A 20063-nucleotide genomic window follows, 5' to 3' on the forward strand; every position below is an offset into this window, starting at 1 on the left:
GTGACTTCCAATCACAAGATTATTTTCATTGCTACTTCAGAACTGTAATTTTGCTACTCTTATGAACTGTAATGTAAATATCTGTGTTTTCCAATGATCTTAAGTAATCCCTATGAAAGGGTCGTTCAACCTACAAGGGGGGTTGCAACCCACAGGTTGAGAACCACTGTCCTAAGAAGTGCCAGTGCTTTGGGATCCATAGAATAAATCACTGGACTAGAAGAAGCATACCTGTAAACTGAAGTTTCTGTTCCACTAGCTCAGGTAGAGCATGAGACTCTTAATCTCAGGGTCGTGGGTTTGAGTGCCACATTGGTGCCAGGATATTGCTACAAATATTTTCCACCCTGTTGGTCCCCCTGGACTGGGTTTTCTCAGCCCGCCTGTTCCTGAAGCTGCTTATAAAATACCACTCTGAGGCTTAATATTAATTACATACTCTTTGGCCTATTAGCTTAGGATTCTTATTAACTAACTCATATCTTAAATTAATCCATTTCTATTTATTTTATATTTTACCACAAGACTCATGGTTTGTTATCTCACAGCTTGCTTCTTGGGCAGCTACATGGTGTCTGACTCTGCCTTCTTTCTCCCTACATTCAATTTAGTTTTCCCTCCTAGTTATACACTGCCCTGCCATAGGCCAAAACAGCTTCTTTATTAACCAGTGGTAATAAAACATATTCACAGCATACTGAGGGGGATCCCACAACACATACCTCATAGGAATAACAGTAGAGAACTTGCCATATTCAAACCGCCTGCGAAAACACCATACATTCTTCCCTCGAGAGCCCTTTACATTGTGGGGATGTGGCAGCCAGTCCTAACATGATGATACTGTGTAACTGCCTGCTAAACTACAGTGACACTGCCCCAGAGTGCTCAGACCTGTGTAATAATTCACACACCATTAACTCCCCTGTGATGGATAAAGAAATTTAATATGGTACCAGGCAATCCTTAAGGGCTGTTGACTTTTGCCCTGGAATGCCTATGAGACCCCAGTGGCCTGAAGATGCGTTAAGAATAGGATAATGGTGTTCCTGCTTTCTGCTTTGTAAACCTACTTAACACTCTGGGACTGAGATAAAGTGGTCTTTTTAATACTATACAATGGGAAAGAGAAATAACTCGGGGAAGTAGAACAATTTTCTTGCCCAGCTATGAATTCCATAGATAACTGTAATGTACACCTTGCTATCCACCTTTATAAACCTCTTCTTTGCCCCCATTTGGCATGGAATACTGTTTGGCTCTAAGGCCATTGTTTTTTTACTGGCAGTAAGAATAAATTCACTTAATCTAAATTTGAGTTGAGTCTAAGTCTTTGGTCTTTCCCAGTGGATTTAAATGCTATAGTATCTACCTACCAAAATATATGCTAGTTTTGGTTTTAAATTTTAACTTTAGCATCAAATGCCATCTTCTATAATGGCTATTTAGAAATGCCCTTTTGAAAAAGTTCCTATGATTTGAACTGAGGAAATTTTGAGTTATCAACAAACCTTTCCAATTTCATTTAAAAATATTTTGTTACTTAATGTGCATGGATGTTTTGCCTGAAGGTATGTCTGTGTACCTCATGCACACCTGGTGCCAAAAGAGGGCCCCAGATTCCCTGGAACTCTAGCTACAAATGACTGTTAGCCACCATGTGGTTGCTGGAAATCAAACCCAGGTCCTTTGGAAGAACAGGCAGTGCTCCTAACCACTGAACCATTTTAATTTCAGGTAAGGAAATAACAGCAAAACACCCACACAGAGTTTAACAAGTCTCAAGGCGAACAGGAACCCATGTGGGAGGATAAGAACCTGACCAGCTGCCCAAGGAACTAACTGGGGGCGTCTCCCTGGAAACCTGGGAACCCCTCTAGGGTCAAGTCTCTTGACAACCCTCAGGTAGCTCCTTAAATTCAGATATATGCTTCCCTGCTCTCATATCCACCCTTCCTATATCCCAAGCACCCCATTCCTCCGAGCTCCCCCCGCTCTCCCCTTCACACTTTTCTCTCCCCATCTTCCCTTGGCCCAGTCTTGCCCAACCCTCAAGTTCCCAATTTTGCCTGGCGATCGTGTCTACTTCCAATATCCAGGAGGATTACTATATCTTTTTTGGGAGTTCACCTTCTTATTATCTTCTCAAGTATCCCAAACTTAGGGAGCCTGAAAAGGCCAGTTCCTATAGCCATACTGATGAATTTCTTGCATATCACCGTAGAACCTCCACCTGACGATAGATGAAGAAAATGACAGAGCCCCACCTTGGAGCACCGGACTGAGCTCCCAAGGTCCTGATGAGGAGCAGAAGGAGAGAGAACATGAGAAAGAAAGTCAGGACCGTGAGGGAACCTCCAGCTGGCGACAGATGGGGAAGGTGACTGAGCCCCACATTGGAGCACTGGACTGAGCTCCCAAGGTCCCGATGAGGAGCAGAAGGAGCGAGAACATGAGGGAGAAAGTCAGGAACGAGAGGGGTGCGTTCACTCATGGAGACGGTGGGACAGAACTAATGGGAGATCACCAACTCCAGTTGGAATGGGACTGATGGATCATGCGACCAAACCCGTCTCTCTGAGTGTGGCCAACAGCGGGGGCTGACTGAGAAGCAAAGGACAATGGCTCTGGGCTCTGATTCTTCTTCATGGACGGGCTCTGTGGGAGCCTTCTCAGCTTGGTCGATCACCTTCCTGGACCTGGGGGGAGTTGGGAGGACCTTGGTCTTAGCATAGAGTGGGGAACCCTGATGGCTCCTTGGCCTTGAGAGGGAGGGAGGGGAGGTATGGGTGGAGGGGAGGGGAGGGAAGGGGGAGAAGGAGGGGAGAGAAAGGGGAGAAGGAGGGGAGGGAGGGGGGAGGAGGAGGGAAGGAGATGGTAATTTTTAAATATAAAAAAAAATAAACCATGAGGAAAAAAAAAAAAAAAAAAAAGAATAGCTAAGTATAACAATAAAAACTGAGTAGGGTTTTAAAAAAAAAAAAAAAAAAAGAACCTGACCAGCCCAGTACGGGTCAGGTATGCACCCCTGCCTCAACTGGCTATGGCTTAAGAAGGTGAGTCTTTGGCAAGAGATGCAGTTGCTGTGGGTTCAGGCTCAAGAGCAGAGAGAACTTCCAGATGGGACAAAATTCAGAGCTGGGTAACTCAGTCGTGTCTACACTGTGCAGCAGCCATATTAACTGTGTACATTAACTAAAATTTGATTCAATTTGGAAAATAAAATACCATGTACAGATAATCTCATTTTGCTTTAAACCCATGCATATAACATGTAACCTTTTCCCCCAGTGCTGAGGACCAAATCCAGGGTCTCACAGATGCTAAGTAGGTACTCTACCACTGAGCTACACTCCCAGCCTTAACATGTAGTCTCGAGGGACAGACACCAAAATATGACAAGCAATTTTGAGGCATGGAGCATATGAACAATATGCATCACCTCCTTCACCATCTTCCATCCAGTGAACATACACAGCATTTACTGTTAGAAGGAAGAACCTCTCTCTCCTCGGGTGGCCAAGAGCAGGGTTTCTGCCAAATCCTACTGGTCTTTCTCCACCTTTTAATTTATTTATCTCAGGAAAAGCGGATGACTCATCTGGGCCAAATTTGGAAGGCATAAATAGGGTGTGCTGAACTCAGTCTAACTCACAATTTCCATAAAGTGCCTTATGTGGTAGGAGGCCAGTGGGGCAGGGAGAGCAAGCAGGGTACATGCGACCACTATATGTGTGATACACGTATGTGAAAATGTATAGTGAAATCTATTATCTTCTACAATGAATGTGTTCATAAAAGTTCTTGAAAACAGAACCCTAGGTTCTCATGGATTCTTCCAGGCCAACATGGCTGCTACCACCTGTGATGCGGTATGTGAAGTCGCTTCTGGGATTCAGTGAGGGACGAAAGCATGTTTTCCAGTCTAGCCTTCACTACACCACAGGCTACTTCTAACATTCTCAGTCAACTCCTTTTCAAATGTTTAGAATCTAAGCAAAAAAAAAAAAAAAAAAAAAAAAAAAAAAAAAAAAAAAAAAAACCCAAAATGAAACATTTACTGATCACCTTCAGAGACACCAAATGTTTGTCCAAAATCCTTTTATATCCTTGAAGGAGAAAACAAGTGAAATTTCCCTAATTGCCAATATTTTCTCATTGTTCTTAACTTCTCCATCTTGTAGCACTATAGTGACTAATTATTTGCTTATCTTTTATTTTCTGAGAGTAAAGTGCTAAAGTTTCACGGAACTTAACATAGTGAAGTAATTCAATACAGTGTGTTCACTGCTCACAATAAATTGAGGTTCAAGAGAAAGAGGGTCACTGTGCTAATCAATGACAAAACTGTCTTAGGGCTAAGATTCGTGTCTGCAGTGTTTGCATACACAGCATGACGAATCTCAAGACTCCATTTTCACTTCTCAAGCACTTCTGCCAGCCTTTCTACACATTTTGATTCTCTGTTCAGATAAACATTTACTCATCAAATGATCTCCCATGTTCCTGCTAGAGACACACTGAACTCCCAGTCTCTGTTTGTTGTGAAATCAGCTTTATCTTATGCTGGGATCTTCCTCTTGCCTTCTCTCCCTCTCTCCCCCTCTGCCTGCGCCTCTTTTGACTCAGTCCTACTACTTAGCCAAGGCTGGTCTCCAACTCCCAGGCTTCCAGACTCAGCTGGGATTACAGTTATGTGCCACCATGCCATCTAGTCTCAGCTAGCTTTTCTTTTCTCTTTTTCTCTCCACCCACTTTTTTTGTGGCAATGGAGTTGAAACCAGGGCCTCACATATGCTATGCAAAAGCATTTATTATGCTCTTTGTCTATTGTCTTGTAAGTTTATAGTAATTCTCCTGTCACACACAGTTTTTTTAAAGATTTATTTATTTCTATTTTTTGCATATGAGTGTTTTGCCTGCATGTCTGTTTGTCTACCATGTGCATGCCTGGTGTCCACAGATGCCAGAAGGGGCATTAGATAACCTGGAATTAGAGTTAGACCATTGTGAGCTAGGTGGATTGTGGGTGCTGGGATCGTTGATTCTCTAGAGGAGCACTGAAGCCATCTCTGAAGCCCCTCCCATTCTTACTTTCCACTTTGATAGGCTCTGTATAGCAAATGCAGATCTCAGGTACGTTTCCATGACCCCAAGCTCTCAAGGTGAGGCTTCAAGACTGAACCCATGAACTACCTCAGCTACTGCGTTCCTTATTCAAAAAGGTTTTAATCCTACTTTCCTCACCCATCCTGCTTTTTCGCATATGTTATTACATATAATTATTGTCTTTCAAGATCATAAAGAGGTACACAAATGTATACAAAGCACAGAAAGTCAAAAGGCACTGGCAATGGCAATGCCCTTCGAGCCTTTCTCCATCAGAAAACACTCACGCATCTCAGTAGTTAGTCTCATTGCTCTAAAGTTATGTGATGTAACGTTTACAGCACATCAGTCCCCTTACTCAGTCACCACCTTCCTACTTCACTCTGTTCCAGCAGAATCAGAACCAAGTCATGGAATTCCAGGGGGCACTTGTCAATCTGGATCAGGGTCCACCTTTTCTGGGCTATGCAGATGCCACTAGTCATACATACCCACCAAAATGGAAACAAAATTTAAAACTTAGTTCTCAGTCCTACCAGCCATGTCTTCAGGGCTCCACAACCATGTGATTAGTGACTACTGCACTGGGCAATACAGATCTGGGACATTATTAAGCAGACAGTTTAAACACACATAGCTAAAGTATTTATTATTTATGTAACAGCTAAACACACTTTAGTTCTCTTCCCAAGTCTGTTGCTTCTGGAGGTGTCAGGATACCCCACCTGTAGGAAATAGTGCTGTCTCCTTAGGGGCCTTCTGCTCTTGGCCAGCATCACGTGGATTTTGTTTCCTAGGAAGGACCAAGTCTAAGGCCCTAACTCGCTCTTACTATTTCCAAGTTTCTTTTCTTCTAGGAATTAAGATCTTTGCTTTAAGTTTAAGAACTTAAAGAGAGGGCTGGAGAGATGGCTCAGCGGTTAAGAGCACTGCCTGTTCTTCCAAATGGTCCTGAGTTCAATTCCTAGCAACCACATGGTGGCTCACAACCATCTGTAATGAGGTCTAGTGCCCTCTTCTGGCCTGCAGGCATACAAGCAGACAGAATACTGTACAAATAATAAATAAATAAATAAATATTTTTTTTAAAAAAGAGAAATACAAAAAGAGCAAGAATGTTTTTCCTGGCAGAAGTGCTCCTCTGTGGTGTGCCATAAACTGTCAAAAACCAGCCTTTTCCTTCAGAAAAGCCTCTGGATTTTTTTCTTCACGATTACTTTGAATTACACATTCCAATTTTTCCTATTTCTTTGGGTAGCTTTATTATTCTTTTAAAGGTTTTATGCCTTCATCCAGTTCTGTGGATGCACTGGTTTTAACACTAGTGGTTAGTTCAGCGGCTCCCACATCTTCACAGACTGGGCCTCTGTTCTAGTACCATGCACCCCCTAGCCAGTCCAATATACCACATCCGCTGTGCCAGGCAGCCTGTGGAATGTTCTTTTTAGGCCTTAAATGGTGAACTCTGCAAAGTTCTCAATGGCTTCTGCTCTGATCTGCTTTACCTGGGCTGCTCTACGACTGGGACTGACTGTCTCGTGGTCATTGCCTGTGTCACCACCGTCTCTTTCCTGCCCTACAGTCACTATCAATAGATTTAGTTTTGGGGGTTTGGGATTTGTTTTTTAATTTTAGCACGTTCTGTTCTAAAATCATTAGCTTTCTCAGTTCTTTGAGCACTGTATTATTTAACTTCTACTTGCTTGAGTTGTCAAGCAATGGCAGCTGTGTGGGTGGGTCTTCTTTCCTACAGACTCCCTCTTCCTGTCAAATGTTGTGACACTTCTTACATCCAGGCTCGTTTTCTCCCATCCAGTTCTCACATAGTTTCTGAAGCTGGTTTTTCTGGGCTTTGTTGTTCAACAAGTTTGTACTAGATGTCTCCACCTGACTGGCTCTGCTAGCCCTCCCAAACTCTTCTAGATCTGTTCTCTTAAAAGCAATCTTCAGAATAGAGGGAATCTAACAAGTGCATGTAGATTGGTTCAAATGGCCCTTAAGACATAAAACTGTTATTGGGAAACCAACAGGTTCCACAAAAAACAAAACAGAAGAAGAACAACAACAAAAACCCTTGCCTTTTGTGAACCATCCCCACACCAGTTCACAGAAGCAAAGCTGACTGGTAGTGTGCCTGGAGCACACAGCTTTATTAGTAAAACCTTGACACTAACACAGGAAGCAGGCAAGATTTGAGCCGCAGGGCCAGGGGTGTGAGCTGGGAGCCTTTTTCTTAAAGACAAAAGGAATAAGAGTGTCCTCTACCTAAAAACCATCTCCTATTCCATCTGAAGGATGGAGTAGGCAAGAAGACTCGACTAGATACAGAGGTAGAGCAAGAATTGCTACCAGGGTTACAAGATCTGGCTTAAGCTGTCTGCGGGCCTCACAGCCCTCCAGAACTACGTCTGCCACTTCGAACCCAGCAATAGGAAAGTTCTAGAAAAAGGTAAGAAATGAGCCTGCATATTTCTCGTTATCATCGGTAAGGGCTCTACGCAGTAGAAGATCTGGAGGGCAGTGGGACATAAAAGAGTTGCTGTGGGCCACCGGGCCAGAAGGACAGAGGCAGACAAATGAGGTACATAGCAATCTCCATGGTTTGTACCAGCCCAACAGGCCTGTGCAAACAACCTCATCCTGCTGGAGATCTCACTCTCAGTCCTGGACCACAGTCAACATGCACTCCTATTTTAACCAAATGCATACAGGAATCCAGCTTTACTCAGAAGTCATTTTAAACTTCCATTCTGGCCCAGTCTACAGGTGCAGGTCTACAGTCCTTACTCCTGAGAAAGAGACAGAAGGGCCTCGAGTTCATCGCATGGCTGTACTATAAAGGGGGTTTAAGGGCAGCCTGGGCAACTTAACAAGACACTATCTCAAAAATGAAAAGTTTTTTTTTTTCTGAACTATGTATTAATAGTGGGGGCACATATATGTGGAGGTCAGAGGACAGTGGGGGCACATATGTGTAGAGGTCAGAGGACAGTGGGGGCACATATGTGTAGAAGTCAGAGGACAGTGGGGGGCACATATATATGGAGGTAAGAGGATTAGTGGGGGGCACATATGTGTGGAAGTCAGAGGTCAGTGGGGGGCGCATATGTGTGGAGGTCAGAGGTCAGTGGGGGCACATATGTGTGGTGGTCAGAGGACAGTGGGGAGCACATATGTGGAGGTCATAGGACTAGTTGGGGGGCACATATGTGTGGAGGTCAGAGGACTAGTGGGGGGCTATTTTTTTTCCAGTAGAGTGACTCCCAGGCCTTGTGCATGCTAGGTGAGTATACTGCCACAAAGCCCCTCCCCAGGCCTTAAGGTAGTTCCTGTTTAGTAAGGGTTCAATTTTCACAGTATTCATTAACCAAACACCTAAATTAATACCTGTAGAATAATTTGGAAATTTATCCATTAAAAAATATTCGAATGTTCTTGGATAAGTAGGTTTCTATCAATCTTACTAAAATTCCTTACCACTGGGTTGGCAGCATAGCCCAGTGTTAAATTAGCCTGGTATGTGTGTACAAGGTCGTGGGTTCAACCCCGAGTACCTCTCCTCCACACACACAAAAAAAGACCAATATCATGTACCACCAATTCAATGTACCCATTGTGCAAAAATAAACAAATCTCTTTAGAAAGTAGATTATTTTGAGTTTTGTTTTGTTTTCATATCACATCACTGCATGACCATTTGGGCTTGCTTAGTAAATGCTTCTAAATCTTTTATATATTCCTAAGAAGAGTTGAAATTTCTTAGGAACAACTAACTTCTATTTTCTTTTAAGCCAAAATTCCCAAAGGTCCCACTGAAGAACATCTGTGAGCACAAAGTAAATGAGTAGCTAACTTATCTCGATTAATTTTCTCATCCTGTTAATGGGATACAGTGTAATTAACCAAGCTGTGCACACCTAGCAAGTATACAAAGTTTGCTGTGTATGTGATAAAGCCCTTCCTAAGCACAGCACATAAGTGTGTTTGTGCAGGCGCTCTCCACAGCCACTACGGACCACCGTGATGGTCACCTGTTTGTTTTTAGAAGTCACCGCTTCATCACACACAGTTCTTTTTACTATCTCTTCCTTTCTGAGGGGTGGGTAGCTCGAAAGACTTTTCCATTTTAGGGCAGAGTCTTCTCCTAAAACCAAATCCAGGACTTGTCATGTAATAAGACTTTAGTGGAGACTGACAAAGACAAAGCAAAAAAAATATTAAATTAATTTCTTAAATTCATATTAAAAATTCAACAGAGATGAACAGGCCAACTATCCTTCAAAGTCTTAAGACTTGGCTCTGGAGTGAATTCTGTAATGCACTATTTAATTTACCTTCCTTCCCTAAGACATATTTACATTTTTAAAATTATATTTGTACATTACAAAATCTTCAAGGAAATCCCCTTAAAATCACGGATGTGTTCAACTCTGAGTAACCCCTCCTGTGTCAAGCACTGAGGCAGTTTCTGATGGCCCTGATCTCAGATGTGCTTCTCTGTAACTGAGGGAACGGTGTGACAAGGTGATGAGAGACTACCATAAGTACTGCTTATCTCTTCCCCATTTCAGAATACCCCAGCTCCAGGCTTAAAATGACTCACACTAGAGTCTGTTGTGGAACAGAATATTAGCTTAACTATACAAAGATGTGCTACATTTGTGCTGTACAACAATTGTTACCTATGTAAAGATGTGTCGTATTTGTTTATGCTGTATTTATTTAACTATGTAAAGGTGTGTTGCTATTTCACCTTGCCTGCCTAAGGCACCTGATTGGTTTAAAAAAAAAACTGGACAGCCAATAGTTAGGCAGAGGAGGGGGCAGGTGGGGGCTGGCAGCCAGCCACAGAGAAACGCAGAAAAGCAGGATGGACAGTATGTAAACAGATAAAGGTAAATGAGCCTCTGGGCAGCACAGAGATTAACAGAAATGGCTAATTTAAAAGAAAAAAATAGCTAGAAACAAGCCTAAGCTAAGACCGAGCATTCGTAATTAATAATAAATCTCCATGTCATGATTTGGGGACTGACAGTTCAAGAAAGCCTACTATAAGAATCTGTTGGTTTTCTTGAACTCAAACTGTTTGGGCAGGAAGAAACTAGAAATCGGCTTTAGCCTAACTCTTTTCCAAATCAAAAAGGTGAACAAGGGATAAAAGACGAATCCACAGCCTAGCTGGAGTAGGTGCTCAGGGGATGCTCAAGTCACCACAGCATCCCTGCAGGTGCAAAGTCGAGAGTGCTTACTTTAAGGCAGCAGCAAAAACTACGACTTTCTGCTTTTAAAAGTTAGTGTGAGAACTGGAGATCTTCAACATCTTTCCCTAGTTTGTGTTTTAAATGTCATGCTGGGTTTGCCCTGGAGAATGAGGGAAATAAAACTGAGCATGTCTTCTATACTACCAAAGGTCTTCTCTACAGTAACTATGTAGCTTTTGATTTGTATGACCCTATTTAACCTCAGCCCCTCTTTCCACTACCAAAATCTATAATCCATTGGCCAGAAGAGCAGGCACACACTCTAAGCCTGATGATCAAGTAGTAATTCTTCCTAGAACTATATCTGAAACAGCCACTCAGAAAAACTAAGCCCTTCCCACCACATAAAGGATGTCTAAAGTAGCAGAGCCTAAGAGAAACAGAGTTCTAATGTCAAATCACTGGTTCTCAGTCCCAATCTGGTTCCCTTCATCTTGTAAGTTAACATTTTATCTTCTTAAAACATTATTTTACTAACTTATTTTTATGAGTGTTTTTCAACATGTATTACTGATGCCCTTCGGGGTCAAAAGAGGGCATCAGATTACCTGGAACTAGAGTTACAGACAGTTGTGATCCACCATGTGGGGGCTGGGGATCGAACTCAGGTCTTCTGGGAGAGCAGTCAGGACTCTTAATTGCTAGGCCATCCCTCCAGCCCAAAACTTTGTATATCTATTAGCTTCAGATCAAAAGACTCCTTTATTCTTAAAATTCTTGAGTTGGACTTTTTTTTTTCTGTCAGACCTAACTCAAAAATCCAATTATACTTATAACCCAAACTACATTGATTCAGCAAAGAGGATCAAGATGAGCACAGAACCACCAGCTTCACTGAGAATCTCTACTGTCTGTCCTTTAAAGCCTTAGTTAATTATTTTAGATTTAGATGCCTTTGTACAGGTTCTGCTGTGTCTCCCGTCTATCACTAATTCACCCACCAGCACTCAGCATTCCTGCTCTAACAATCCCTGTTACACGGGCACTGAAAGTATGAGCTTGTCAACACTTCACAAGGGCATTCATGGAATTTCTCAAAATCTTAGCATAAGCTTATGTCATTTGATTTCCTATAAAAGCTGGATAAAAAATATATTCCAAGCAATCCATTACGTGAAATTTTAATTTTTTTAGAATTTCAAAGACTGTTGGGGCGCTGCTTTCATAAAACAAAATTTCTAAATTTTGTTTGCAAAATCCAACAAGGACAAGGCAATTTCAATGTATTTTATCATAATAACTGTATGTTTTCTACTTTATAGCATTTGAAATTAGCGACAAAAATCTCAAACATACCTCCAGTAAGGCTCCTGTCTGGAAGAATTTCAAAGGCTTTTCTATTGAGTAATAAAGACTGTGGTAGCTGCCCTTAGCCAGGTATGCTCTCACAAACCCAACTGCTATCACCAGCCACCTAGGAAAAAAGAGAGAGCACAATTAAGAGAGAGAACAAAGAGTAAGGTGGAAGATAATAAAAAGATATAGCAAAAGCACAAAACACAGCTTTAAAAAAAGTATTCTAGATTTGTCAAATGTTATGGTTTGACTCTAATAGTGGTTCTCAACCTGTGGATCAAGACTCCTTTAGGAGTCAAATAACCCATTCACAGGGATCACCTAAAACCAGTGGAAAACACAGGTATCCATTACAATTCGTAACGATAGCAAAATTACAGCTTGAATTAGCAATAAAAATAATTTTATGGCTGGGGGTCACCACAACATGAGGAACTGTATTAAAGGGTGACAGCATCAGGAAGGCTGAGACCCACTGCTCTAATGCCACTACCCTGCCCCTCACCTATGTGAAGGGCACAGTCTCCAGAGTAACACTCTTGGGAGGAAGGAGTTCAACCTTTTAAGACGTGAGACCTAGTGAGAAGTCTTTATGTCACTGGGGACATGCCCTGAAAGAGGACTGTGAGATCTCAACCCTTTTTGTGGCATGGTCACAAGGTGAACAGTTTTGTTCCTGATTTATCAATTGACCAACACAAGGAGATCCTTCAGTTGTGGGATGGACCCTCCACAACTGTGCACCCAAACAAAACTTCCTTCCTTGCAAGTGAATCATTTCAAGTGTGGTATAAAAGTGATGGGCGCACTGACTATAACTCACACAGGCCACATTGTAGCACAAATAAGTGTTACACCACCTACAGCACACTGTTAAAATAAAATTACACGGTGGCACCTCACTCATCTGGAACGTGACTCTTCGGTAAATGTGTCTGCTGAGAACAAGGTCAATATAAACAGAATAAGCCAAGATGGTCTTTGTGCAGTTAAATCAGATTCCAGAAAGTCTAAAGGGGAACAAAGGGTTCGATTTTAATCATTTTGTGCTGTTAAAGTACCTTTAATAATGATATTAAGACTGGAAAATATTTCAAACTATTTTCACAAGAGTCTCAGTGGGTCATGCCCATATATAATCTTTCTTATCTAAATTACCAATGAAATATAAATAAAAGTTGACTTTGAAAAAGAATAGTTTTAAATTTCCCAAAACCAAATGAGAAGAGATCAATAGGCTTATTGATTAGAATAGCATAAAACAGGAAAGTGCAGGAACACACAGCTGCGAACATTATCGTTCTGCTCAACTTTCTGTCTCAAAAATAAACATCAGGCCCTGGTATTCCTTGTTAAATTCCATAATGAAGCAAAAGTAACTTGGTCATTAAGGCATATCTCAGAGAGACAGTCGAATTTAACTAAATTGACACACTCTATACCTACAAACTGTCACAGAAGGACATTAAATAAGGGTTTAGAATAGAAGAAATGAATTCCTTACTGGTAGAACTGGCCAGACTCCTGTTGTAAATTCATGCTCAGGTTTATTATCAGTATTAGGCATAACTTCCCTCTTAAAATCCCACCTTCTCTTCCTGGTTTAAGACCTCATCCTCAGTCTTATCTCAAGCTCACTGCCCAGAAAGTCGTTCCTTCTTCCTCAGAGAAGCAATGCAATGTTTCTACTAACACCTTTGCTAGTACAGGAACTTTACACACGAGCAGAGATCCCTGAATAGTCTCCTAAAAAAAAAATCACTCTAATTGATCTGGGGGCACTTATGAGAAAGACAACTGAATCTGCAATAGTTTTTCACTAACCTGAGTTCAGATTCAGGGATTCTGAGAACTTGTATGATCTTATGCAAGTTACAACTTCTTAAAGTCTATGTTTCTTTTTTTTCTTTCTTTCCTTTTTATTCCCCCCCCCCCACCCCAAGACAGGGTTTCTCTGTGTAGCCCTGGCTGGCCTTGAACTCAGAGATAGACCGTGCCCAGCCTGAGCCTGTGTTTTAACACCCCCCTTTCTAATCTAGCAATAAGCCTACCACCCTCCCAGTCTTTCTTCATTCAAAGGCAACATACTAACTATAAATCCATAACATTTGTGTAAGTGTATAATAGCATGTGCTAGTAACAACATCTGAAGGAGATACAAAATTAGCTGATTTAAAAGTAAGGTGATCAGGGTGGAACAGCACTGGATGTATGTCTTTGTGTATATTTTGAAATTTGAACCCTGCCAACCTATCTCCTACTCTATAAAACAATTAAAGCTGGACTTTCAATACACAGTCCTTAATTCTCTTCTCTATATTTTAAAGTTTTATCTAAAAATTAGCCGGAGATGGAGCATGCCTTTTAATCCCAGCAGTCGGGAGGCAGAGGCAGGCAAATCTCCGTGAATTCAGGGCCACCCTGGTCTACAAGAGCTAGTTCCAAGACAGGCTCCAAAGCTAGAGAAACTTGGTCTCGAAACACCAAAAAGGAAAAAAAAAAAAAAGAGAGAGAGAGAGAGAAGAAATTGTTGGGGAAAATGGCTACAGTGTGAGGGATATAGCTCAGGTGGAGTGCATGCAAGCAGACCAAAGGTTCAATCCCAGAACCACGAAACAAACAAACGAAGGCATGCTAGGAAGTCAAGAGGGGTGGCAAAGGCCCCCAATCCAGCAGTCAGAGGACTGAGGCAGGAGGATCAGAAGTTCCGGGCCAGGCAAGACTACATAATGAGCTCTAGTCTCAAAAAAACAAGAGAAAAGGGAAGGGGAAAGAAGGGAAATGTGCTTTACAACTTAGAAATTGCCTAACAAATCATACTGGGATCCACCTCACCAAAGCCACCAGATTGCGAAACTGGATTCACCTAGCCAGTTTCCCCTCACTGAAAAAACCAGAGGCCCAGAGGCAGCAGCAGATTCATTCGGAGTAGCACGGCAAGTTGTGTGAGAACTAGAAGTAAAACCCTGCTATTATTAAGGGGCAGACCGAAAGAGGGTAAAGTCCTTTCGAGGGTCGATTCATTCCCAACCTCAACTTGGCCCAGTCCTCCCTAGAAAGTCTAAATCCGTCCATCGGACAGCTCCGACTTGGGTGGCTGGTCAGAAACTTTGAACGCGTTCTCACTCCCTCCGAGATGCAAAGCTCTGCCGGGATTTTGAAAACGACCGCTGAAATGAATGATCGCCGCGGACAGCCCCGTTTCCACGCCGCGGCTCGTGACCGACCGGCCGGCCGGGCTGGCCTCCGCTCCGCTTCCCTCCGCCCCGAGCCGCACCTGTGGCCGCCCTGGCGAGGCCCCGGCCGGGCAGCCCCGGGCCAGCCTTCCCTGCGCTCCGCCGAGCCCGCACCGAGCCCGCACCGAGCGAGCACCGCGGCGGCCCCGGGGGCGGGTTCCCACTCCTGGCCGCGCGCGCGGACCGCACGGCGCCCGGCCGCAGAGCTCGCTCCCCGCCTCCCAGTGCTCGCCCCAGCCTCACCCGGCCGTCATCACCACATTGTAGATGACCAGGTACGCCGTGGCCAAGGGCCCGGGGCCCTTCTTCTTCCGCGGGCCGCTGCCTTCGCCGCCTCCGGCTCGGCCACTGCCGCCCCCATTCCCCTTGGTCGCCGCAGTCGCCGCCACTGCCGCCATGTCAAGCGCCCGCAGCCCGCTCTGCTCGCTCGCCGGCGCGCGTGCACCTCAGCCCCGACCGGGTGCTGCGAGGGGGCGGAGGGAGGGACGGAGAGGAGGCGGGGCCGCGGCGCGGGGCGGAGCCGGGACAGCGCCCACGGGGGCCGCCATCTTGGATGAGGGCAAATAAACACCCCAGACGCTCCCGCCTGTCGGCTCGTCTCCACAACCGCCGCCACCTTGGATAGGGGTCGTTCCCTGCCCACTTCCGGCACGCTGCCCGTGTCGGCGTCCAGGGCTGTGTTGCCATGTTTGATTAGGTTCATGTGAACCTGGGGCTCACATGTCAGGCCTGACCCTACGCACAGATGGATAATTTGTCTCAGGCCATTCTCTATCTTATAACCATTTCTTCCTGCTGGATCAAAATGATACACCCTGGTCCGTGTTTCTCTTAGCCTCTCCCAGGTGCCATGTCTTCACCCCTATACACAATTGCCCAAGAAGCTTGTTATTTTAGATTAGGGCGATTGACGTCAGTTAAGCTTCCCGCCCTGTCAGAAGAGCAGAAGGAGCCAGTATTTTTGCCGCATGCATCTTTTCTTCAAACTGTAGCCAAGTTAGGGAGCCAGCCTTCAGCGGTGTCTTCCTTGTCTTTTGACTTCTAATTAACCTGAGCTGTACAGTGGAGACTCCGAACTCGCCAAGAGTTAGGCAGTTCGTCTCCATTCATTGGCCTGATTCTTGTGATGAAGGATTAAGGTGATTCAGTGTTTAATTGAGAACCATGTGTGGTGTAAAGAGTTGTTTATACCCACAGGGTCTTAGTTTGGTGGAAAACTCTCCTACTGAGTTAAAACAGAAACAATTTCTGGAAGCTGCTTTTGTCTGCTGACCCCACTCCTTTTTTTCTAGGTGTTTCTTCTTTAAAGTACCTTGCTATCAGTGTTCATGCAACCAAGCATCTCCTTAAATAAGTCACTATATAATATAATAAAAATATGCGTTGATTCCATGAAGTATTTATGGAGCATCTACAAAGTTGTATTGGAGCTTATCACACTAACAGAAAGAAACAAAAGTCTTCAGTCTCCCAGAGATTACACAGAAGGAACCAGATATAAATAAATACGCGTTAGTTGGAAAAAGTAGTATCAATTAGAAAATTATTACATGATGATGGCGATTTAGGACAGTTTGATGATAACTGAAGAAACAAATGCTCAATTCTCAGAATATTTTAGAGTTTGTAAAATGTCTAGATAGAACATTAGATTCTAATGGAAGGCAAAAGAGACATTAGGACGACTTGGAAGAGTAAGTTGTAAAAAAAGAAGTGACTTTTAAGACAGAAGCCAGGACTTTTACATTCAGTTTGAAATCCTTTTTAAAAATCCAAGTGGAGATTTTGGATAATTAAATTTCGACTCTGAGGTTAAGGAAAACTTGAGAGAGAGAGAGAGAGAGAGAGAGAGAGAGAGAGAGAGAGAGAGAGAGAGAGAGAGAGAGAGAGAGAGAGAGAGATTTGAGAGCATCAGGATGATTATAGGATTTAAAATCACAAGGCCCCCAAAATTGAGAGGTAGAAACTGAAAAACTGTTGAATTCTCATCCTTTACTGCTCTCCAAGATTGTAAAGACATTCTATGACCTTGTTTTTCCTGACTTCTGTAAAGAACAAGTCAGGGAGGACAGAGCAGGCTTGGTTTTCAGTATGCACATGGTAGTTCACAACCATCTCTAACTCTAGTTTCAAGGGATCCATTGCCCTCATCTGACCTCTGAAAGCACCAGGCACATACCCGGTACATATACATACATGCAGGCAAAACGCTCCTGAAATAAATAAATATATCTTAAAACAACAATAAAAACCAAGTAGGCAGATCAAAAGTGCAGCAAAAACCTTTCCCCCCTTTTCATAAAGGATGAACTATTCTGCAAAGCAATCATTCACCTAAAAGTTTCTCCCATTTATTTAATTGATTCTCTATCCAATATAATATACTTAATGAGGAAGTAGAGAGTACAAATGCATAAAATTGAAAATCAACTTAAAACTCAGTATATCTTCTTGTAATCATTTATATCCAATCCCTTCAGTTCTGCAAAAGTATTGGCGATCTTTTCTAAGTACAAATTTGTTCATGTCTACTACTTCTCTCATTCTATTCTTTCATGACACATAAATGATTTTTAATGGCAGTTAAGATACAGCGTAAAAAATTTAATGTGACCTTCAATAATCTGAACAGTCCATTTATTCTCTACCTGCCCCTTTGGTCTTGTTACTGGAGCCTTACATAAAAAGTCCTGGATCCAAGTGCCAACATTCTATTCACAGCCACTCATCCCAATGCACACATGATGGCGATGAGTAATTATGCAGATCAGAGAAAAGAGATTTAATCAATGTGACTCCATTGGGAAATACAGATCAACAGGTGCAGTGATTCCAAGTTCACTTTTGGAACACTGACACAAGCCTTAGGTATAAACAGAAGAAGAATTGGAACATGGGGCAAGACGCATTCATGGGTAAGCAGTCTTGGCCAATGCGGGATTAAGCGGATCATTATCTCAGCTACGGTAAAGTAGCTGGAAGAAGTCTCATCTTTTGAGAAGAGAAGCTGGTTCCCATGAGACTGTTGTTCTCGGTTGAGGGTACTCTCATGGTAGGATGATCTGTCAGCAAGGCTCTGCTGTTGCTGGATCCACAGTGACTACAGTGTTAGGACAATGACGGGAGGCCTTCAGGTACTTTGAGGGTTTCTGGAACATGATAATGTGAAAAGCAGACAGTAAACTAACTCCGTTAGTTATATTCTTGTTGTGCCTTTAGTTTTAAAGGGTGCTAAGATAGGCATTGTCATGTGTCTTAGTCACTTGTCCTATTGTGAAGAGACGCCATGACCAAGACAACTCTAATGGAAGAAAGCATTTAACAGGGGGCTTACTCACATGGCACTGCAGCAGTAGCTCAATGCTATATCCTGGTCCATGGGCAGAGAGAGAGAGAGAGAGAGAGAGAGAGAGAGAGAGAGAGAGAGAGAGAGAGAGACTGGGCTTTTGAAACTTTAAAGCTCACCCCCAGTGACACACTTCCTCCAACAAGGCCATACCTTTTGATCCTTCCAATCCTTTTAACTAATGTCACATCTTGGTGACAAACATATGGGTAGGGGAAGCATTTTTATTCAAACCACCACAGCATGTTTTAGGTAGACACTCTTTGATTAATCTGCCCATGAGCAAAATGATCCAAAGTAAAGGAGACGGAGGAAGAAATGAAGGTAGACTTGCTGGGGTTTCATCCTGCTTTTAGTTACCTTGTGGCCCCATGGGAAGAGCTAGACCTTTTTGCAAAAACAGTTTTTGTTGCATGCCTACTAAAGTCTCACTCACACCCTGTTCTGCCTAGCCATAGTATCTTTATCTTAGTTCCTCTGGTGAGCAAGCTTTCTTTCTGCAAAGATGACTTCTCTCATGCTATTCCATCTGCCTGAAACAGCATTTGTCCCTGTCTTAATAATTAAATTCTTCAATCACATTCTCAAATTTATTTCTTTAAATTTCTAGAATGAATTGATCTCCCAGCTGTGGTGTCTACATATTTCTCATGATAAATACCAAAGCAATTTCACACTTACTTGTGTGGATTCAGTCTCCCACTACACTACAAGATTTAGAAGACATAAACAGTGGTGTATTTTGTTGGTGGGAGCTCATTTGAATTTTATGTTTCTCTTTTGTTGCCCAATACACCAACCTGTCAAGATGATAGAGTTTGGTTTGACCTTGGAAATTTTAGAACTATGATCAAAGCCCTACTGTGAAACTGACTTATAGATGCTTATATAGTGCTTGTGGTTTTTGCTTGGATTACTAAAAATGATGCAGTACTGCATGTTGTGGTAACCAACCTCTCTTCTATGTGTATAGATACTGTTAATAGAAAAAAGCAAACAGACATGGTTGTATTAGTTATCTTTATGTTGTGGTGACAAAATGCCTAGCAAAACTATATGAGGAAAGATTTATTTTGGCCCCCAGTTTCAGAAGACCTTAGTTCACAATGGTGGGAAGATATGGCAGGTTTCGTGCAAGTGGGAGCATACGGCAAAAACCTCATCTTACAAGGGACCAGGAAGCAGTGTGGGCCTGGAACTAGAGGCAGGGCCATAACCTTCAAAGACCCACCTCTAGAAACCTTCTTTAGCTACTAGGCCATCTTCCTAGCGGCTCTACAACTCCCCAAAACATTAAACCTATGTGGGGGACAAGTACTCAAAATATAAACTAAATATAAACTAAAACCATAGCAATCTGCCCCTGATGCCCATAGGTCCATAGCTATGTCCCACATCATGGTACAAATTTCATTTAATCTAACTGTAAGAGTCCCAAAGTCTTAACACATTGTCCAAGATCCCAAAGTCTCTTTGGGACTCAGGGCAAACTCTTGACTATAAGCCTCATAAAATAAGATTTAAAAAGTTACATACTTCCAGCATAAAATGGCATAGAGTAAATGTTCCTTCTTCAAAAGGAGGAATGGGAGCCGGGCGGTGGTGGTGCACGCCTTTAATCCCAGCACTCGGGAGGCAGAGGCAGGCGGATCTCTGTGAGTTCGAGACCAGCCTGGTCTACAAGAGCTAGTTCCAGGACAGGCTCCAAAACCACAGAGAAACCCTGTCTCGAAAAAAACCAAAAAACAAACAAACAAAAAAAAAACAAAAGGAGGAATGGGATGATAGCAAGGAGGACTGGGCCAACATAACATA

General features: G+C 42.9%; 1 protein-coding gene across 1 annotated transcript in view; it reads right to left on the minus strand.

The window, feature by feature from the left end:
- The window catches only part of Hacd2 (3-hydroxyacyl-CoA dehydratase 2), a 95543-nt gene extending 80177 nt beyond the window's left edge, over positions 1–15366 (minus strand). Inside the window, exons 1-2 of the mRNA XM_038345262.2 lie at positions 15146–15366; positions 11667–11784 (exon numbers count right to left, since the gene is read on the minus strand). Of these exons, the coding sequence (XP_038201190.1) occupies positions 11667–11784; positions 15146–15300 (273 nt within the window). The 5' untranslated portion in view covers positions 15301–15366. The remainder of the gene's footprint in view (positions 1–11666; positions 11785–15145) is intronic.
- Positions 15367–20063: the final 4697 nt, after the last annotated feature.

This window comes from Arvicola amphibius, chromosome 10, assembly GCF_903992535.2.
Source record: "Arvicola amphibius chromosome 10, mArvAmp1.2, whole genome shotgun sequence".
In the NCBI taxonomy this organism is placed as follows: Eukaryota; Metazoa; Chordata; class Mammalia; order Rodentia; family Cricetidae; genus Arvicola; species Arvicola amphibius.